At 40.8% G+C, this 22,814-nt stretch overlaps 2 protein-coding genes across 3 annotated transcripts in view; one reads left to right on the plus strand and one right to left on the minus strand.

The window, feature by feature from the left end:
• Window positions 1–10: 10 nt before the first annotated feature.
• Window positions 11–2,056, minus strand: LOC144009511 (uncharacterized). Its single transcript, XM_077509288.1, has 2 exons — window positions 1,792–2,056; window positions 11–1,019 (listed from the first exon to the last, which is right to left on the minus strand). The coding sequence occupies exons 1-2, from the start codon at window positions 1,870–1,872 to the stop codon at window positions 222–224; spliced, it is 879 nt and encodes a 292-aa protein (XP_077365414.1). The 5' UTR covers window positions 1,873–2,056; the 3' UTR covers window positions 11–221.
• Window positions 2,057–3,297: 1,241 nt separating this feature from the next.
• arfgef1 (ADP-ribosylation factor guanine nucleotide-exchange factor 1 (brefeldin A-inhibited)) overlaps window positions 3,298–22,814 on the plus strand; it is a 32,235-nt gene continuing 12,718 nt past the window's right edge. Inside the window, exons 1-10 of one of the 2 annotated variants that reach the window (XM_077508905.1) lie at window positions 3,298–3,677; window positions 12,091–12,121; window positions 15,001–15,157; window positions 15,258–15,404; window positions 15,479–15,658; window positions 15,853–15,906; window positions 17,702–18,035; window positions 18,200–18,304; window positions 18,810–19,057; window positions 19,216–19,349. In XM_077508905.1, the coding sequence (XP_077365031.1) occupies window positions 3,554–3,677; window positions 12,091–12,121; window positions 15,001–15,157; window positions 15,258–15,404; window positions 15,479–15,658; window positions 15,853–15,906; window positions 17,702–18,035; window positions 18,200–18,304; window positions 18,810–19,057; window positions 19,216–19,349 (1,514 nt within the window). In that variant the 5' untranslated portion in view covers window positions 3,298–3,553. The remainder of the gene's footprint in view (window positions 3,678–12,090; window positions 12,122–15,000; window positions 15,158–15,257; window positions 15,405–15,478; window positions 15,659–15,852; window positions 15,907–17,701; window positions 18,036–18,199; window positions 18,305–18,809; window positions 19,058–19,215; window positions 19,350–22,814) is intronic. The other variant, XM_077508906.1, reaches the window with a different exon arrangement.

Here is a 22,814-nt window from a genome sequence, read left to right on the forward strand (position 1 = left end):
TTGTATGTTTAATTGAACAGATTTTTTTTAGAAAACTAATACAAAACACAAAATGGAGACATATTACATGGTATGTATTTCACTAGTAATAGATTGTCAGGCCTGTATTACTGTATTCAAAAAATAATAATTAAAAGGGAGGAAATAAAAATATAGGAATAGTAATTAGAAGTAATATATTTCTTAATTTAGAAGATATGAGAGGATAAATACAGAAAATTTTAAAGGAGGAGTTCCCCGTCCGCCAGCGTCTTGGCCTGCTGCTGGAGCTTCAAGCCCTCCTTCAGACGGAAGACGGACCCTTGCAGCTGGGAGACCTCCACTTCCAATTTGAGGACCTGTCCGGACAAGGCGCCGTGGTTGGCTGCGAGCAGGGAGTTCTCCTTGGTCAGCCTGGCGATCATGTCGTCCTTCTCCATGACGCTGCGATTCATGTGCCACTGCTGGCGCTCCAATTCCGTCTTGTAGTAGACGGCGGTCTCGGCGCTGTGCCTCTGTAAGATCTCCAGCTTGGCGTTGAACTGGGCCGTCATCTGCTGGGCGTGCCACTGCGCGCTCTCCCACTGAGCTTGCAGCTGGGTCGCCACCTCCTGCTCGCGGGTGTTCCACCACTGCTGCCACTCGGCGTTGGTGGCCGCCATGATGTTCTCAGGGTCGTCCTCGCGGGCCCTCTTGAGCAAATCGTGCTCCTCCATCCAGTACTGACGCACCTGCGCCGTTTCCCGTTGGGCCGCCGCCAGGACGTCTTGAAGGACGGCTATCTCATGCTCTCTTTCACGCAGCTTCTGCTCAATCGCCGGCGTGCTCCGGTCACTCTGCGCCTCGTCCAGGGCCTTCTGAAGCCTCTGCCGCTCCCTGTGGTGGCTCTGGCGCTCGCTCTCCATCTGCGCTCTCAGGGCGGTGTTTTGAGCGACCAGCTCGTGGTTTGACCTCTCGCTGAAGAAAAGCGCACGCTTGAGACCTCTCTGTTTGGGGTAACCTCCTTCCGCCACCATTGCCTGATTCCGTTGGTGGTGCGTCTGAAACAACAGCTAATACTTTGAGTACTCAAGCTCATGCTTTCAAACCTGTCAACCCTCCGGGTTGGACAAATTAGTCCAAACAATTGATCAGTCACGCAATGAGCTGTGGAATTACTAGCATGGATATTAGGCCATCCCTAACAACAATATGGCCTCTCGTGAACTTCTTTCCAACCAGATGTCCTAATCTCTGGGCACACTCTCCAAACAGGACAAATTAACCCAATTATGGGTCAAAAATTGAAAGATCCTTTACTTGGATCAATTTAACCCAACATTGAGTCAAAACTCGGGTCATTTTGTATCAAACAACCCAGAAAATTTGCTCAGATCGTTTACTTGGGTCAGTCTGACCCAACTTTGGGTCAAAAAATTGAATCATTTTCTATAAAACAACCCTTAAAGTTCGGTCAAATCCTCTACTTAAGTCAATTTGACCCAAATTTCTGGGTTCATTTGTAACCCCAGAAAAAAAAACATTAATTTCATATAAAATAACCCAGAAAGTTGGGTCAGATCTTCTATTTGGCTTAATTTGACCCAATTTTGGGTTAAAAAATTGGTCATTTTGTATAAAAGAGCCCAGAAAGTTGGGTCAGATCCTCTACTTGGGCTACTTTGACCCAACCTTTGGTCAAAAATATGGAAAATAATGTCCAATCGGGATTCTTACTTATCAATTTAATTGTCGCGCAAATGGATGACTTATTTTAAATATTATGTACGGCTACATTTTCACAGTTAAGACATTACAATAAGGTGAACTCACCCTCCTTGGATAGTCTGCTGTCGGCGTGCTTGCATATTCTCTGCTGCCCACGCTTGGGCTCAGACTCTCCAAGTCATCCATGCTGTTGTTTGCTAATTCGCCATCATTGTTGAATCTTTCTGTCACTAACTGATAAGCGGTTCAGAAAATGGATGTAATGCAGTATGAAAAAAAAAAATGAAATAATTTAGATGGTGAAAGAAAGGGAGAGGTCGGTGCACCAAAGCCATCCAGTCAAAAAGGGACGATGTAAAGAAAATGCCATTTTGGGGGCTTTATGATCAAGGTGATTACACTTGTATGACACGTGTGAATGATATGACCTCATCATCAGCAATTCATATTAGGAATCATTATTATTATTCTACACTCACCATTAATAAACATTGTAAAACATCTCACAGTGAATCACAACTAAGCATTAACTCATTTGCTCCCAAAAACGTATAAATACATTCTATTTTAAATTTTACCATGGTCCCAAAGACTTATTTATACGTTTTTTTTTTGTTTTTTTTAATGCTCGAGCATACAGAAAGCTTTGATGCAGCCTCTGACCTGAAGAGAACACTTGAAGCAATGGTAATTATTACAAAAACGGCCAGCAGGTGGCAGCAGAGTATAAGAAATCAACCAGGGCCATGTTGCAACAAGCTGTTTTCCCACTGTTTTAAACATATTTGTGAATAATGATGAAACTTAGCTGCATTCTAATGCTAATTGTTGGAAAACCGCCTATGGAGTCAAGTACAAATATTGACCTGCTTCTACAACCCTATGTGAGTATACATTATTGTATCTTTGGAGGTTCTATTGATAGCTAAGTTGTCAAAATAATAAATCGCTCTAAAAAACTTACTTGAACAGTGGACAATTTGTGCAGTGATCTAAATTGATTCCAAAAAATGCAGACATGTAGTACCTGTATATGTTTATTTTTGACAATAGGCCTACTTGAAATTTTAAATACTTAGGCAAGTTGGAAGAAACTGGAATTGTTTATGTATCAGAGAGGAAAACATGAAGGCGATAAAAAAAATAAAAATTAAAATGGTGGATTGTGGTTTTAAAAAATAGAAATTATGGAGATACTTTAAAAATAAATGAAAACTTACATTTGGAACAGTAAAAGTATATAATTCTATATTCAATTCTATAATTCTATAGTATAGAATTATTGAGTTATTGTACTATTTATCATAATATGCTTATAGCAATATTTATGGTTAAGATGAGTTAGCATGCAAAATACAGGTTAGCATTTTTAGCATGCAGCTTACACATTGCTGACAAAAAAAAAAGTTTACACATACAGTGATTCAACTCAGGTTAAATATTATTTATGTATTTATTTATTTATTTATTCACATTCAAGACAAAATATTTCTTAATTAGATTTTTTTTTTCAGCGTTTGTGGATTGTGAGGTAGTTGAACAGTTGTACACTTGAGTAGCATTAGCAGCATCACTGCTACCTCCTTGCCGCCGCCGCAGCTGCTGCTGCTTCACTGTGACGTCATTTCCTCTCCAACATGGCGCAGGAGGCAGGTCGTTGATGGCAATCGGACGGGATTGAAGCCCACCTTTTGTGTGTGTGTGTGTTTTCTTTTTCTTTTTGTGTTTTCGCTACTACTTGAGGCTCAACGTTGCAGCGAGGGGAAGCCATCGTTTTGTGGGCAATTTGCCTCCCCCCCCACCACCACCACCATCTCTCCTCTCCCCTCCTGAGACACACATACCGCGCCCCGAATTCCGGTGCGTCATGTTTGAGGGCAAAAAGACGAAAAATATGTTCCTCACTAGAGCTTTGGAGAAGATTTTAGCCGACAAGGAGGTGAAGAAAGCCCACCACTCCCAGCTACGCAAAGCCTGCGAAGTGGCACTCGGTAAGTTGGCTTGTTTTTGCTTCCCCCCCACACCCCCTCCTCGACTCTTCGCATTCGTCCTCATTGATTTAGACACGTCACGCAGCCCCCTCGAACTCATTAACGGGCTATCCCGCGACATGTTTGATTATTTGGCACTAGGGGTGAAAAACGCCATTTTGTCTTGTGGGTGACTTGCATGTAAGAAGCCCGGGGAGCTTGTGTGTTCATCCGACATTCAACGCGGAAATGGTGCAAAGGGGGACTGTTAGTTTGCGTTGTTTTGGCGTACTTGTAGGCCACCAAATACACACTGATGGAGAAGTTGTGGTTATAAACACTTTCCCTGGTCACAAACTATAATTATGAGGCGTTCATTCGCGTTCCGTCAAGGCCACAAAGGAGCGGTGTGTCGGCGTCTCTTCCTGGTCCGCACTCTTGTGGACGCAGCCGTCCTCTCTCGCTCTTGACAACAACGCGTTTTGTTTTCTCCCTTTCGTGCATGTTTCCAAGGGTAAACGTCAGATTTGTGGTGCCCACATTTCCAGTTTGTCTTCAAAGTAGAGGATAGTGCAAAGGAGAAAGGTGACAGCTGTCAGAGCAACTTTTATGCTAGGACAGGCTCCGTCGGAAGTAGACGGAACGACTTCCGGTTTGAAGTGAATTTAAAAGCATGCGAGAATTCACTAAATTGTTAGAACAATGTTGAGCGACCCAAAGTAAACAGACTAAAACATTTAACATTATTGTACTACTTAACATCTCTTATCGTATGTTCTAAATAAGCGACTAAACCATTTTATCACAATTTTAAAGTCTTATTTTGAAGTGTATTCTGTGTCGCGTCCGCTTTATACGTAGCCACTCACGCTAGCTGTTAACAGGTGTATTTCCCCATTTTACAGTCTCTAATAATCACAATTTCCCCAGATAAATATAGGAGCCATTTGTGTTTGAATCACACTGAAAATGTGTGCATAGTATTATTCCGCATGGCCATTATTTATGAAGAGAGCTGCTCTGGACAAACAAGGCTTTTGTCCTGGCAAGGGGTGTAATATGATGCTGGGAGTGGATACAATGAGAGCATCTTGTGGAGCAGCCAACCACCTGTGTGAGGATATTAGGTGACCTTGAGGGCCTTAACACAACAGTTTTGCATTGTGCTTTTGATGTATGGTTGTTTTTCCTTCTTGCAAACTTACCCTGGTGTCCTTGATCTTACTGAAAGTTTCGAAGTTTTTTTTTGTTTTGTTTTTTGTCAAAAACGTTATAAAATGGCAAATAGAAAAGTAGTCATCTGTAATTTGCTGGGTTGTGAAGTAGCAACATAATTTCCCAATTCATTCTGCTGCTATGTCCTACTTTACAGATGCCATGTTGTCCAATGTGCAGGCAGACGCTTTCAGGAAGACTGTCTAGTTGAGACTCAATCGGATGATGACGATTAATCAGGGCACAGCATCTTAGGGCGGGGGACTTTGATTTTAATCATTGTTCTATATCATCGTAGTGATTGTTTAGGTCGTTACTGTTAACATCCTCCCCACAGCCACCGATTTACACTGTAATGTTAATGTATGTGATATTTAAAGAAAGGATTATCCAGGTTAGATACATGGAAACTCAAATTAAGCTTCATACAGTCTGACTAATCTGTGCAATGGTGCCAGACACATAACTGTGTAGAATGCGAAGAGTGAGCAGCAGTATAGTAGTAGTGCATGTGGAAAAAAAATATACATATAAAAGGATGACTGCATGACCCAGAATACTGAGTGACTTACATAATCTCCTGCCGCTCTTGGGACTCTGAGACATCTCTGCACTGTCACTGAATATCTCTTGATGTGGATTCACCATTTTACCATCGACAATTCATGTGTTTTTCCAGCACTATTTCGAATATATTATAATGCCCTCACAAGTCTGAGTTTCACTTTCATGCTATTGAAATAAAGGTAACAATATTAACATGTCATAAGAACATTGATCTGTTATTGGCAGCTGTTCAACATGCAGATTGGCTCAGCCATTTAATTAAAAGCCAACTCCACAGTCTCATTCATTGACTCCCACGTCACTCACCAGGCCAGGCCCCACCTTTTTAAAGCCACGCACACTCAAAGTCACAGCTATTGTATTGAATATTACATCCAAAAGGCAATTTGTTTGCAGCAGTTTGTTGCACCGTTATCTATAAAGTGAGTCACTGGAAGCGAGGTGAAAGGTTTGGGCAAGACAAAGTGCATCATCGTCATCCTCGCTCCCAGTCTGACCTTTTTCTTGGAATACCAAAATGTCACCCGGCAGGCCTTCACTACAGGAACGTGCTCTCTCCTCCCTACACTTTTGACAGTGCAGGCGTCCCTAATGTTTTGACCTATTTTGTTCCCAGCGAGCCAAGCTACTCTCGTCTACCGCCGCTCCTAGCATGACGGAGTTTATAGCGGGCGGCGGTGCCAATGGGACTATTGTACCTCGCTGACCATTAAGGGAACATGCGCTCCCCCGCATGGTTATAATCTTTTGCAGCACCGACGCGGCGTGTGCGACTGTGGCGCCCACGATAAGCACCAGGCCATAAATAAAAGTGTTTGCCAAGCAGTGGCTACCGAAAGACCTGTGCAGCTTCAATTTTTTTTATAGTTATGTTTTTATTATACAAGAAAAAAGCTACCTTTCACTCTGCTAAACATATTTCCGTATATCTTCAAAAACTATATATTTAAGATTCTTGATTGATTTACTTTCAATTAAAAAAAAAATCTATTATCCTTTTTCTTTTTTTTTAGGAAAATTCACCTTTCACTTTGCCTGAATTGCCTGAATTTACTTGAAATCCCAAATCAAGGGTTTCTGGTTGTTTTTTTTTCCCCCCGCCCTGCTGCTGACAAAGTGCACACACTTTAGCTCCTTGTAATCCCAAAGGTGGCCTGCTATCCTGATAATGAGCTTGCGTTCGCTCTCGTGTCAGCGTGTCATGGCCCGCGCTCACTCTCAACACATAAATAATCCTTTTATCTATCCCTAAGATGTTGGCGAACATATTTATAAATGGGATGTATTTTCAACTCGATCCCTGCATCCATTATACATCATCTTGTGTACTGTGATGCCTCCTGAGACGGGCTATGAATTAATTATTCCGCATGCAGATGAGGAGGAGCTCTTGTCGCTGTTTCCACCGCTTATTTGGACGAGCTGCCTTGATTGATATGGTCAATGTCTTTGTTGGCTGCCGACTGGAATACATCACGTTTAAAGAGGCAATTAGAGGGAAGATACCTAATGAATATGGTCAGACTACAGTATGACCAATTAAAAAAAAATTATGTCATCATATATTAGTATTTTATCACCATCAAAAAATATTATATAGTGCCATTTTCATATATGTTATTATATATATATATATATATATATATATATATATATATATATATATATATATATATATATATATATATATATATATATATATATATATATATTAGGGGTGCTAAAAAAAACTTTTTTTTTTTTTTTTTTTAAGAGCTCAGAATTGTTCATTCGGTAGTCTTACCGATTCAACGTCTTATCATCATTGCCTTTTTTTGTGTGTGTGTGTGTGAATCGATTTTTAAACTTCCATTTTTAATGGAAAAATATTCAACAAAACGTCTGACTTCGGGTTAGGATTCACACCTTGAGCATGGAAGAATGTTATATGAACGGAACATTAAGCCTTAATATTTTATTTTAATGCTGTTCAAACATGAAACAGATTACAACCTCTATAAGACTGAAATTTCAGATGAATAAATAATACATTTTCATATAAATCTTACACTCTACAAGCTTACTGATTAGTATTTTCTAAATTTGAATGAAAAAAAATCGCAACAATCGACTTATAAATTCGTATCGGGATTAATCGGTATCGAATCGAATCGTGACCTGTGAATAGTGATACGAATCGAATCGTCAGGTACTAGGCAATTCTACCCCTAATATATATATATATATATATATTTTTTTTATTTTTTTTTATTTGTAATTTGACAAAAGATGTGCCTCTCAACAAGTAATGGAGAGCCTCAACTAAGTCATGTGAGCAGTCGCTGAGATGAAATAATGCGTGGAGATATCCCGTTGTTAAATGAGACGCCGCCCCCATCTGCAGTTGAGTAAATAAACAGCCCGGTCCACTATTAGCAGCCTTCTGGTGCTTTGTTAATAACCTCATTTTCATGTTGGGCCAATTGCGCCGCGCGTAGCGTTCCAGAAGTGCGCTGCCAAGTCGTTGCGCAGTGGAATTTATGCCGTTCATTCATTTCAATGACAAAGCCGACAGCTGAGTAATCAAGGACTGGCGTTGGCAGAGGAAAAACAACTGCTCGGGTTTAACTACAGGAGTCAGACGTGTCTTTGTGCAAGTGCAAGCCAGAGGAGGCGAAATAGCTGAGGCAACCTCCGAGTGCGCCTCCTCCAAATGTAATTACTGCCGCGCGACCTTTGATTTCAGCCTGGACAATGAAAATGTCAGGGGTCCGCTTGGTTTACTGCCTGCGGCAACCCCCGTGTTTACATGCGGGATCTGTGCAGAGCTTGCGGGCCCTGAATGCATGTTGTGTTGATATTAGACAATGGTTAACTTATTTTACTAACTGTATGACAGCTAGGAATGGTCCTCGTCGAATGTTGTCCTGGTCTCACCTCAGTTTCCTCCTCTTCCTCGTGTTGCGTCTCGACTGGCCGTCACCTCCCTGCGAGATGTTTTTCTCTGAGAGATGGAGAGAGCATCTCAGGAGAGTTTTCTGTTCAGATGTTTCTCCCTACCCCCAAACTAACCCCCCCACCCCACCTCCAACCACCCGTCTTCCTGCCAGTGGATCAGCTGCGCCCAGGCTGCCTTTTTTAATTGACAAATCCTCAATGCTCTCAGGGGAATTTTGCCATGTTTATCGCAGCCTTCAAAACAGCAAGAAAGGAGAAAACCTCACACTTGGAGCTTAGAAGGGCCGACCTCAAAGCGTTGCAGTTGAATCAAAAACATGGCTGACGACCCTGATAGGCTTATTAGTTGTACTGTATTTCTTCTAATAGTGGATGTCCCTCTAGCGGACGGCGTCCCAAGTGTGCGTTATCCACTGAAAGACAAATAACGCCTCCTTCAAGTCGACGTCTCCCATTTTCCCATCAGGAAAAAAAAAACAGCTGGTAGCTGTGATGAAGAGATTTTTTTTTTTTTTTCGATTTTGTTTTGTTTTTTTAATAGTTCCCAGGTGCCCTAATAAAACGTAGCTCATCTTGGTTCTGTCAAAATAACCCAAGGGTTACTGCTGGGCGAATGCAGGTTACTGTTTTCATGGGAAGTGCATATGAGCTCCCAAAAAGACACAGTTGAATATGTATTTTCACTCCCGGAGGCAGCACTTCATCACCAAGCCACCAAATTGTACTTTTCAATTAGTGTGCCAGACTCAAATTCAAATTTTCCCGTTAAGTTCACCAAACAATGTGGTATGTATGTACTGGTAATCAGAAAGTAGCGATGTGAGCTAATGCTGATCTGTGCATCCAATAACTCTGCAGTACTGGATAGCTTTTGGCTTTGTCGGAAAGAAAAGTCTCTGCGTGTAAGTAACATTATGTAAACTAGACGAATTGTGACATCACTGCATTCTTGGTGGACAAAATCCCATGGTTGAATAATTTATTCATTTTAACCCCATTGGTTAATTATCTTCACTTGGCTCGTACACAGCTTTCATGTGCCTGCTAGCTTGTGTGCTAATAATAGACTCCAGGTGAGCACACATGAAATGCAATATGATGGTGAGACAAAAAAAATAAAAATAAATCAAGTAGTAGTCCCATGCATGCTCAAGTTGACGGTGCAGCCACGCGATGAATGACCAAACGTGCCATGCTCGGCCAACTTAAGCTGCTTGATCAACGCTAATTCAATAAGAGCACATTGTGCCAGCAGGACGTTCGCACACACACGGAGTGAACACGCACGGATGTGACACATCTCACATGTAGCACTCATAAAAACTGGGAAGTTTCAGATGAGCAAAAGCGCAATGGAGCAGATTCCACTTTGTATGGGCCGCATGCCTGAAAATTGATTTAAGCAAGGGTCCAAAAATATTATGCTGGAATTTAACGCAGGGCAGCAGTTCTATAGTTTTTATTTTATTTTTTTATTGTTGTTCTTTTGGTTAATCGAATAATCAGATACTAATTTATTTTGTGTTATTAAACACAATCATGCCTATGATCTGATAATGCTTTTGCCATTCTCACATTCTACTGTAATATCTGGTACTATGAGTGTGTATGGCTTTAAAGTGAGTGACGTGGGTGTCAGCGAATCAGAGTGTAGAGTTGGCTTGCTGCGTCTGCAACAAGTTGAGTTGTAGAATTTGAGTTGTAATTTTGTTTACACACTAGCATATTACATTGTAAGACAAAGATAATGACATCTGTCAGCCTGCAAAAAAAAGGGGGGGGGGGGGGGCGGGGGGCTCACTTTCTTGTAAAATTAAAAATGCAAAATGACAATGTATTGTAAAACAGTCAAATGTCTGGCATTAAACGACCAAAAAGTTATTTTATTCATTATATATATATTTTTTTATTTAATTAAGCTTACAATTATTTTATCAGAATTTTTCCCTGATGAATATTGGAATCGTCATCGGCATTTAAAATTGGTTGGGCCGTAGTGCTATTTTATCATTTATTATAATTGTTATTATTATTTATTTATCTGATTCACTGCAGCCCTTTTTCAGTGTTATTGAGGCAGGGAAACGGTTTGAATTGGGGGAGGTGGGGGGAAGCACAATATATCCTTTAAGCCAAGTTGTACGACAGGTTCCACTTTGTCCGTTGCCGTTCGGGAAGTACCCGCATTCCTTCATGCTTGAAGGCCTTAAAAAAATGCCAGGGCGGAGAAATGGTTGGCCAGCCGTAGCTTGTGACCTTCTCCTCTGCTTTCAAACACCTTGAATGGTTGGACTTGTTGGACGCACACATCTCCGCCATATTGGCCTAGTCAGTAGCCCTCAAGGGCCTTGACGGGAAAGTGCCACGCCAGGATTTGAACAGTGTAACCATGGCAACAGTGGCTACCGCTGGTGGAGATGAACAGATCGATAGATATACTGTAAGTTGCGGACACTCCTGGGAACGAGTGAAAACAAACGCCGTGGAGATGGAAGGGGATTATTGCGTAAATAATACACACTTCTATACACGCACACTACATTAAATATTCACTTTTTGAGCCACTCATCTTAAATTGTGCCGTCTTTTGAAGACACTCCATTCCTCCTCACTCGCTCGCTCGCTCGCTCACTTTCTCTGCCCTGCTTTAGTCAAAGCTCCTCACTGCTGTCATGTTTGATGCCAAGAATGGCTGGCAACTCCTCGCTTTAATGACTTCACATGACAAAGACCAGGGGCCCATGCAGGAGGGGGCGCGGCGGGCCTGCTGGGATTTGACAATAAAACCCACAGGGACCGTAGTTTGATCTCATGCTTGTACACCACATGGATAAAAAATATTGAGAGACGATGATAAATCCTTTTTTCTCATTCAAATGAATGGAAATTATTCGTTCTGGACAACCAAAACAGCAACATCTATTTTTCATGTATAAAATAACATGCTATTGTAATTTAATAAAAACAAACAGTTAATGACGTGATTAAATTTAACCTAAACAGTGAACAGTTTGTGCAGCACTATATTATGCTGCGTGGCCGATTTAGGTTGGGCTCATTATGTGAGGGCCACCAGGGGGCAGTATAAGAGAGACATGCACACATGCATGAAAACAAGCTTCACAACCGCTATTACCGGTAGTTCTTTTTTGAATGTTCCACACCGATAAATCTGTATGCTAATACATGTACTGTTACACTAATGGTAAATAAGATATATGGTATTCCTGCTGAAAATTCTTTAATGCTGAAGTATTATGTTAAAAGCAGCTTTGGCCTCGCAGCAGCGAAATAATTGAGCTGTCTTTTTGAAGCCTCTCCCAAGTTTGCGCCAACTTCACCGCCGCCTTTTGAACTGGCTCATTGCCTCTCGCGCTCTCAACTCTATTTCGATCTCGCTTTGTCTCCCATTTCCTCCCCTATGTCTGTTTCACGCGCCGCAGATCTGTAAGACCGACACTAATGATGGCAGACACGCAGCGTCGATTTATGGGGGTCCGCCATGCTTTTGGAGTGACTGTGGATGATGATTGTTGAGGCGGAACTCAACTGCACACTCTATTTGACATCCCTTTTGATTGAGAAACAATCACTCACAATGTGCCAGATTCTTAACACTCATTAATATGCATTTAACCCTCCCTGTGGCGTCATTATTTACAATACGGCGAACTTTCCCAAAGTTCATACTTGTTTTTGTTTCTCTCTTTTTCAGAGGAAATCAAAGAGGAGTCAGAAAAATTAAGGTGAGTGTTTGCAGAGATACGAATGTGGTTGCTGATTTTTAACAAGTGTGTATTAAGGCACTCTGAAGAGTTCAAGTAAAGGCTACGAGAACACGCTGTGTGTGCGTGCGCTCGAGTGTGTTGTAGAGGTGTGCTTGTGTTGTTAATCACATCCCAGACCTTTTTTCTCCTCCGTGTTCGTGCGTGTTGCTGAGTAACGTGGCCTCTGGAATGAGTGCCTTTCAGACATGAGCGGCACTCCATCTTCACTCCTTGTTGTTTACCCTCTTTCTCTTCATATTAATAATGTCGCTGAGTTTTTGCAAGATTAACATAATAAAAAAAATGCTTATCCTCAGCCAAGCCTCGAGTCGACCCCGTTTCATGTTTTCCGCAGGCACACAAATGTTTTTTTGAGAGCCTGCAGCTCTTTTTAAAAGACTGCTTTATTCACAGCGCAGCGCAAGATTACAAGTTCAGACCTGCTGGGATATGAAATTAACTATTGAAGCAGCTTTAATTGAATATCAGCATCAGCAATGTGATTTTCTCCTCTGTAAATTTGATAAAAGAGAAAACTTTTTTATTTGTTCAATTTGGGGAGCTCAGCAAGAAATCCATTGCTTTTTTTTTCTTTCTTTCTTTCAAAAGAGGTCTATAAACAGCTATCTATCAAACGATAAGCGGTCTCATTCATCTAGTTTTTAATCATAATTTTGTTGTGAAGAAATTTCTGCTTCTTTTTGCACAATGTCCAATGAATCGCATGGATGATGAACGACCTTAGTTGTCTCTTTTTTTCCACATAAATTGAATATGGTTGTTTTGTTTCTCTGCATGTTGAACTGTGCTAAAGTTGCTGGCTTTTGTATTTTAAGTTCTACTAATGTATGTATCATCAAAAAAGTAATTTAGCAACGCCAACACCAGCTAGCTATTAAAAATTCTAAAAGTATTTAATTGTATTTATTTAATTTGGCAAATGTTAATATAGTGAACAAAAAGTAACAAAATAGCAAAAATTTAAATGCAAAAAAAACCAAACATTTTCGTTCGCAAAATATAAAAACTAGAGTGCATTTAATAAAACAGAAACCAAGTCAAACTACATTTTGCATTTATAAAATTAAAACGAACCGTAACTATAGCAAAAATGTCCTTTGTTTTCATCTTTATCAAGTAATGTCAAACTTTTTTTGTTTGATTTTAATTGTATTTAGGCCCGTTTTACTTTTGGCCGCACAGAGGAAGGAAACCAGCTTTAAAGAAAAATTGTGAACTATTATGCCCCTAGGCTTGACATAGTCCCATAGTGACCCTGAACCATCAGGCCACACTTAAAGTAGAACCCTGAAAATACTGCATAAGTAGAATTCAAGAGACAACAAAACCATACAGAAAATATTCTTGCATCCTTTCATTGCCCAAATGTGTTTTATTTTTTTGTTTTCCTTCTGTACTGAGTAGTGTTCGACCACGGCGACTATTGTTTCTTTTGAGGCTTTGTTTATGGCTATTTTAATTTGTAACTTATTGGTTGAAAGATGTTAGGAGGAAGTGACTCCATTTGTCATGACGTTTGTAGTTTCAACTAAATTTATTCTCCCTCAATATCCTCATTTTCCCCGGCGTCTTGCAGTGGGTCCTTGTGGTACTTAACAGTCTGAGATCATGCTGCTTCGCTGCCAGGACATAAACAATACAACCCCTCCCACGCTGTGTCTGCACTCATCAGGGCGTGGCGGCAGCGGCGGCGGCTCTGGAGGATGCTCCGAGTGGCTGCGCACATTGTGGGATTTGAAGAATTGTCAAAGGAAAAAAAAAACTTGCGGTGTCACTCGACTTAAGGGTTTAGCGGCTTAACCGCGGCTTGGAGATGCTTTGTCAGCATGAGCGCTGATTACTGACCCCGCCTCCTTAGACAGATTAAGTGCACATTTTGAAGCACTCACAGCTAAGAGCCCAAGTTCAGTGTTTTAGCTTTTAGCATGCTATTGGGCATCCATCCAGGAGTGGAAGAAGTGACGAAGGGGTTGGACGTAAACTGGAGAGATAGAAAAACATGTTCTTTTCTAAGGACTTGCCTGAAAGCGGAAAGTCACAACTTTAATATTTCCAATAAGGAAACATGCCTTATTATTGAGTGTTTTTGTGAAATATTAAAATAATAACAGATTACATTTGCTGTCAGCAAACATGTGACATAAATTACACACAGAATTCAGGTGAAAAATTGCATATAGCGAAATTACACAGCACACCTGACAAAAATGGGATTTTTTTTTAATTTCAATAGCGCAGGTGTCAGACATTTTTGTTTACATTCCGGAAGCGCCAACCTGGATATGTGTCTTGTATATTGCGGATTAGTCGACCGGACAATTTAATCAGCTTTTTTTTTTTTTTTTTTTTTTTATTATATTATTTATTATTTTTATTTATTTATTTTATTTATTTATTTATTTATTTATTTATTTATTTATTTTTATTACGGACAATTTAATCAGCTAATACTAGCTCTTTTGAAATCTGGAAAAATATTTTTTTCCGCAATTGTTTATTTTTTTACACATAAAAAAAAATAATAATAATCCCAATTTGTCTCTCTGTTGTAAAGTTAAATATTAAAGAATAAATTAGTGTAAAATAGTCAAATGTTCTGCCTGCAATTCATATCTTTATTTACTTGTTATGGGACCAAAATGTATATATATATATATTTATTACATATATTTTTTTAATTAATCAGTCTATATTAGTGGGTCATCAGAATTGAATTCTGCCAAATACCGGAATCAGCATCAGTCTAAAGAAATCCTTAATCACTGAAGCCCTATTGTTCATCACAGTGTTCCTGAATACAGCACACCACCTTCTTTGTCTTTTATTTCCCGCTCTAGTCTGCCCAGCGGAGATGGAAAATCGAGTTCGGGCACTTTACCGCCAATCAAATCAAAGACCAACTTCATTGAAGCCGACAAGTACTTCTTGCCGTTCGAGCTGGCATGTCAGTCCAAATGTCCCCGCATCGTCATCACCTCGCTCGACTGTTTACAGGTCAGTGCTTTGACAAGTCTTCAATTGGAGGGGTTTTATAGCGCCGCTCTGGTCTCAGCCATCACATTTTGTATGTGTGTTTTTTTTTTTGTGCTTATAGAAGCTGATAGCGTACGGCCACCTGACAGGCAGCGCACCAGACAGCACGGCCCCAGGCAAGAAGCTCATAGACCGCATCATCGAGACCATCTGCGCCTGCTTTCAGGGCCCGCAGACGGACGAGGGAGTGCAGCTCCAGATCATCAAGGTGGCGATCCCATCATCCATTTACGGTCAGATGTTTGTTCAGTCCTGCTGACGCGTCGGTTTCCCGCCTTTTAGGCCCTGCTGACGGCCGTGACGTCGCAGCACATCGAGATCCACGAGGGCACCGTGCTGCAGGCGGTGCGCACCTGCTACAACATCTACCTGGCCAGCAAGAACCTCATCAACCAGACCACCGCCAAAGCCACGCTCACGCAGATGCTCAACGTCATCTTCGCCCGCATGGAGAACCAAGCAGTACGTCTTCCCTCGAGCTGACAAACACGCACACAGACACACAACTTCCTGGTTTCATCCACTGTCGGACATTTTCGGTGTTGCCTTGCTCTAATGTCATCTTTTTCTTTTTGAATGACACTTTTTTTCCCCTCCTCCTCCTCCTCCTCCTCCTCCTCCTCACCTTCCTCCCTCCCTTCCTGTGGGACACATAGCTTACAAATCACAAGCTATCTTGGTCTCTGGCCTCCAGAAAGCGTGATCGCCAGGTAAAACAAAGCGTGCAGGACTGCCGTGATCTTCTTTTTTTTTTTTTTTTTTTTTTTTTTTTTTTGCCTGACCCAAAAGTCTCCAAACTCTGTGCACCTCTCTTGTGTTTCCTCCTCCTTCCAACTTCCTCCTCCCCCATCCATCTAGTTTACCGTGTTCTTCCTGTACCACATTTGCTTGTCAACTCACTCCATCGCTTGTGCCAGGTTGAAGTTTACACGGTTACACTGGGTGGGGGGCTTACAAAAAAAATTAGGTGAAAATGCTAAAATATTAGTTCTAGTAAAATATATAATACAAGTAAGCACATAAAAGTACAAATATTGTATACGAAAGACAGTCACAAGTCTGAGTAAGCTGCGGTAGTTTTAGTCATTTTTCACAGAGCAAAGAATATATTTTGTGTATATTGATGCTAGTTTGTTAGTCTGTCTAGAGCAATTTGCATCAAGTTAGCATTTGGCCAGGTTTTCATATAAGTGAATATTTTGTGGTTCTTTTGAATACACAAAGTGCAGCTCTTATGAAGAATCATTCACTATATGCTACATTGCGACTTTTACATTCTCATAGTTGTTAAAGTAAAAAAGTTATTGTGTATAGTTACTCTACCTACCTATGTTAATGTATGTCATCCATCCATCCTTTTTCTTAAAACCTCACAAGAGTCGCGGGGGTGCTGGAGCCCATCCCAGCTGTCTTCGGGTAGTAGCCATATTTTATATTATTAAATTAGCATTAGCATATATCTCTTAACATTGATAAAATTAATTTAGATAATGTTTATTTTTCAAGCACATTTTATTTGACTATTTATACATCAGCATATCTTCCAGACACACTTGCACAGATTTAGGGTCGCCTTTAACACACACTCGGGCCCGGGTGGCATTTAAATAATGAGCTTAGTTTGTTTGCGCCGCCTCGGAGGTGTCTGGCCTGGACGCTCAGTGCTAATAACGTCAGTCAAGATGTTAACTTCATTTAGTGGCTGACATTTTGAAAAAGGCTTGAAGAAAACACGACATGACGAATGTATTAAGTGAATTCTGATGTTGAGAAAGGCCATCAATCCCCATCGTTTTGTGTGCTTGTGACTCGCGCCACCTTCACCTGTTGTGCTTTTATTTGCTTTTCTCCTAAAGTCTGAATCTCTCAGTGCACTTGAACGCATCATGGGCTGTTAAAGGAGCTTGGCTAAAGGAATGTCCACTGCTTGCACTCTCCGGTTTGTTTGTTTGTTTGTGTTTGCCAGCAAGTAGTGCCATATGTTTCGACACACACAAGCACTTTGTTCTTCTGTCCGATCAGACCTCCCCTGAAAAGCAACGTTAGTTCGTTCCCCCCCGTAATATTATAACTTTATTCCATTACAACTTTGTCTCATCTGGGAGTATGACTATTATTAAAAAAAACAACAACAACAACAACAACAAAAAGTTTGTCCTGATCATACTAGTTTATTCTTGTGACTTTTTTGTCTGAAAAATGGCCTTTTCAGTATATTACTGCCTTAATCTCCTAACATTACAACTTTATTCTCGTAGTATTGTGACATTCATTCTTTGACATTCTACTGATTTGTACATAGGAACACACAACAATGCCACTTACAAAGTCTGGCTTTGATGAGGAAAAGGCGCTTAGGAATCTTAGAGAATGCAAATTTATTCCAACCTTTTTTGCTGAACATTGTCTAAACCTCCCTCTTTTTTCCTCTCTGTGCATGTGTGTGTGTGCTTTAATTTGTTTTGACGCACGTATGTGAACCCCCGCCTGCGTCCCGTCGTTCAGTTGCAGGAGGCAAAGCAGCTGGAACGGGAACGGCACCGGCAGCACACAGAACCAGAATCCCCTCAAATCCACACGCCGCCCAAGGCTCTCGCCCGGGAGGCCAACGGGCCGATCACCACGCCAACCACCCCGAGCATCACCGCCCCGTCAACCCCGTCGTCGCCTTCCACGCCGGCCCCGCAGGACGACGACGGCGGGGGCGGAAGCAGCAGCCTGTCTTCGCCCGGAGAGCGCCGGCCCATCTACGAGAGCCCCGATCCGGAAAACGGTTCCCAATTTTGCATGGCGGAGAACGAACAGACGGAGGCCGACCAAGCCACGGCGGCAGCACAGAGTAAGATCACAAATAGGGCTGCAATGATTCATTGAGTTTCTTGACTAATTACGGAAAGAGAGGCCAGCGACACCCATGTCACTCACCAGGCCAGGTCCCACCTTTCAAAGCCTCACGTTTTGTTGTTTCATAATTAACACAACATTTTGTGTGTGCATGTTCAGATGCAGCAGGCGAGGAAGAGGATGACGTGGGTCCCAACTATGAGGAGAAAGCCCAGGAGATCGTGCAGAGCATCCTGCAGGAGGTGGTCAACACTGTGGCAGGAGGTGAGATTCACATTTGCATCACGTGACACTGTATTGTGAAAATAATTTAGATTTTTCCGGTAACTGTACACCTTATTTTTGTACTTGTATAAATACCTTGCTACGAATTGTGTGGGAGGTGGTAAATTCGTGCAGCAATGCCTCAAACATGCGGCAATATTTGACTAAGAATGTCAACAGCGGGACGGCCACTTAGAAAATATGCAAGTATATCCTCAAATATAACAGCCAACAAAAGTGCTACACTAATCTGAAAAGGCAGCTCGCTAACACCATAGATTGAACGAGTGAGAAGCTACGCTAACATTTGCAGTAGGTTTTTATTAGCGTTTTCAAATGGATGCTTCACGCTTGAGTGTAAATGGGACAAACAGGCAGTTATAGTCAAGAAGAAAATGGTCACCCTAGGCACAATGCTGTCCTCTCATAACCGTGCTTTAAAAAGGACCCCAAAAAAAAAAAGAAGAAGCGTCCCACTTTAACTAATCCTCGCTCTCTTTTGCAGGTAACTGCCTGGACCCGGCCCACCTCTGCACGGACACCAAGGAGCCGCCGGGCGAGCTGGCGGAGGTGGAGGCGGAGCGACCGGAAGCCGTCCCACAGGCCGCCCCGAACTCACTGGAGGACGAGGGCACGCTGGGGAGCGACAGCGAGCACGTTCACGCCAACGGCATCCCCGGCACGCCCATTTCCGCCAGCTTCACGCCATCGCTGACTGATGACAGACTGTCTCTCTCATCCACTGACACTCAGGTGAACTGTTAGACAAAATGTAAAAAAAAAAAAAAAAATGCAATTATTAGAAAAAATAAAAATAAGGACAAATTTGGCAAAAATACATAAATATCAGGGGGGAAAAATACAAAACTACTGAGAAAAATATAAATGGTTATTTTGTTATTTTTCCTCAGGAATCGGGAGCAACGCCGGGTCAGCCGCCGGGCGCCAAGTTCTCTCACATCCTCCAGAAAGACGCCTTCCTGGTCTTTCGCTCGCTCTGCAAACTGTCCATGAAACCTCTGTCGGACGGACCGCCAGATCCCAAGTAAGTCAGCCTTGTCCAATACATGTGAATCATGTATTTAAAAATGGCTATTTGCTGTAGTCACAGCAGCGTGATTCATTAAATCATCCGGAGGAGACGCTGCATGAATCATTTCCTAATTTCACAGCAACTAACTTCTGATTGGTTGCTCCTGCTAGCCCTGAGCTAGACATTATACATCAAGTGCTATGAAAATTTAATTCCACCAGTTACAGTGAGAAAAATTTGTCCCATTTTGTCACAATATTGCTAAAAGATATGTGTCAGCAATTTGCTCATGGGGAATGATTATGAGCTGTAATAAGCCAATGCAATTTGGTGAGAATATTTTTAAAAATTATATTAAATTCACATAACACACACAATTTTTAAACAACAAAATGAATACTAGAGCTGCGAGCAGCTATAAAGGGCCCTCGCAGCCCGGGCCACGTTGGGGTACTTGCACGTTGGGGTACTCGCACATTAGGAGCAAAATTTCTTTGAACATGGCATGATAAACCTTTACATGTGGATTTTTTTCTCCAGGTGTGATGTGTGTGTCAAGCTCAATGGGTTTTGGTGATTGTTAAGATCTGCAAAAATCAGCGTCCTTTTTTATTTTTTGGGAATGAGTTGACCTGATTTGTATTTTTTGCAAAAGTATATATACCCATCATCACTCGTACTCATTGCACGATGTTGCTTTTATTATACATAGAGGCTATCAAAAATAAATAAAACAAAATAAAAAAGCACATATGTTTGGATCGGTGTGATACCAGTGAACATCTTGAGTAGTGGAAAGTAAAAGAATATTCATAAATGACTTAGTTATAACACTTACAATGAGTTCACAAATTTTGTACAAAATACCGTAAGTGGGGTTGGTTTTTTTATGCCTCAAGGACTAGGTGGCGCTGTATTTATAACAGAATTTTGTCATAGAGATACCTTCAGGCCTTGACTATAAATATGCATGTCAAGTTTGGGATTTTTTTGAAGCATGTACCGGGGAGTTATTAAGCATATCTTTCATTCACGATACTGCTTTTAACGTCCATAGAGGCTATCAAAAATAAATAAAAATAAATAAAAAATACATATGTTTGGATAGGTCAGATGCCAGTGAACATTTTGAGTGGTGGAAAGTAAAAGAATATTCATAAATGACTTAGTTATCACACTGAGAATGAGTTTACAATTTTTGTAAAAATACCGTAAGTGGGGTATTTTTTTTTCATGCCTCGAGGGCTAGGTGGCGCTGCATATACAACTGAATATTGTCATAGAGATACCTTCAGGTCTTGACGATAAACATACATGTCAAGTTTGGGATTTTTTGGAGCATGTACAGGGGAGTTATTAAGCATATCCTTTTTCATTGCGAAACACAAAATTTGATGCTCCGCCCTCATCATATAGTATTCCGAAAAGTCAAGATTTTTCCCACTGTCATTGGCTCAGGTCTTGACATGGTCCAGGTCAAGTCTGAAGTCAGTCGGATGAAACGTGTAGGAGAAGAGGGCAAAAGTATGCTCCCTGTAAATGTGCTAAAATTGTAAAAATTGGGACATTCAAAAATTCGTAGCTCGCTTCCTGTTCATTTTAGCACATGGGTCCAAGAGACTTTTTTTTGTAGGTCTTGGGCTCTCTCATACACCTAAAAATTTCCAAAGATCTTGCTTAAACGTACAAGCGGGGCTGCTTCGTTAAAAAATTTCTAGGGGGCGCTATTGAGTCATTTTGGTAAAAATAGCACAATCCAGGATAAAATATCGCTCATTTTGCCAGGCCAGATGTGTGTGCCAAGTTTCATGCGTTTCTGTGCCGGTTTAGGCCCTCAAAATTGGTGTTGTTTTCTTGGCGAACAGCGCTTAGCCACGCCCACAGCGTTTCGCGAAAACTCACAAACTTCGTGTTGTGACATCATGAAGGCCAAAACCCTCTTCTGAGCAAATATGAGGTATGTCCAGTTAACGTGTTTGGAGAAATACGTTGAAGAAAATTCAGAAGAAAAAAAATTGCCACTAGGTGGCGCTATAAGTAAGATGAAATATAAGTTCGTAGATGTGTTAAGGGCTGGACTCTCATCAAATGTGTGAAATTTTGAGAAGACTGGACCATCTGGGTCAAGTTAAAGCAGCTTTTATTCTCACGAAAAATTATCAGATTTTGCGGCACCATAACGGCCACGCCCTTTGGCGAAAAGTTACAATATTCGGTGTGGGGCATGATCAACATCTTAAGGCATTTCTGACTAGTTTTCAATTGGATCCCTTCAACGAGCTCGGCACAGTAGCTAAAAATGTAAAGTGTGACATTTATTATTACCACTAGGTGGCGCTATATATATAACCGAATTTTATCGTATATATGTTTTCAGGCCATGACTATTAAGTTGCATGAGAAGTTTGAGATTTTTAGGAGCTTGTACATGGGAGTTATTAAGCATTTTGTCTTTCTGTAAAATTGAAATTTTAAAGGCAATATTTGATGCCCCGCCCCCGTCATATAGTATTCCGAAAAGTCAAGATTTTTGGCCCACTTGTTGTCTTAGGTCTTGAGATGATACATGCCAAGTTTGAAGTCAATTGAATGAAAAATGTTTGCAAAGTGGGGAAAAGCATGACCACAGTGAATGTGCCAAAATTGGACATTAAAAAATTCATAGCTCACTTCCTGTACATTTTCGCTACGTGGTCCCAATTGACTTTTTGTGCGTCCCGGGGTGCTACACGTGCCTACCAATTTTCGTAGCTCTAGGTCAAACATACCGGGATTGTTTTTTATTTTTCTACGCTAGGGGGCGCTATAGAGTCGCATTGTTATGACAACTTCATAATATAAAATTTTTCGCCGGGCCCAAGGAGTGTGCAAAGTTTGGTGAGTTTTCGGAAATGTTTAGGTCCTCAAAAAGGAGATCGTTTACGGAGAATAATAATAATAATAATAATAATAATAATAATAATAATTCGAACGAAAAAACATTAGGGACCTCGCAGCGGTCGCTGCTCGGGCCCTAATTAGGGAAAACTAAAAAAATGTGGGGAAAAAACAAATGCCATATAGTAAAAGACAGGTTTTTTTTTTATAGGAAGGAAGTATAAAATATTTAACCAAAATAAAACAAATATAAAAAAATACACTTTTTGATTATTAGACACTTTCGCTGAAAAATACACAGATATTAGAAAAGAGACCAAATAATGCAAAAAATATTAAATAACAAATGAAAATAGACAAGACAAGAAAATACACAATTATTGAGGATATTTTAAAAGTATATAAATACACAAAGAGAAAAACACCTCATGTTGGAAAAATATAAAAATATTTGGAATTACAAAAATTATTTTAGTGGTCAGTATTAGTATTAAAAATACAAATGTAGTTATTATATGAAAAATACACAAATGTTACAAAAGTACATAGATTCTAGACAAAATATTACAAAATGAAAAATACATAAATATTTGTAAAAAA

Source organism: Festucalex cinctus, chromosome 20, assembly GCF_051991245.1.
Source record: "Festucalex cinctus isolate MCC-2025b chromosome 20, RoL_Fcin_1.0, whole genome shotgun sequence".
Taxonomy (NCBI): domain Eukaryota; kingdom Metazoa; phylum Chordata; class Actinopteri; order Syngnathiformes; family Syngnathidae; genus Festucalex; species Festucalex cinctus.

Coding starts and splice junctions, on each gene's coding strand:
- LOC144009511 (XM_077509288.1), bottom strand. CDS start 1,872: ATGGATGACTTGGAGAGTCTGAGCCCAAGCGTGGGCAGCAGAGAATAT. Junction 1,020..1,791: donor CAGCAGACTATCCAAGGAGG/GTGAGTTCACCT, acceptor CTGTTGTTTCAG/ACGCACCACCAACGGAATCA.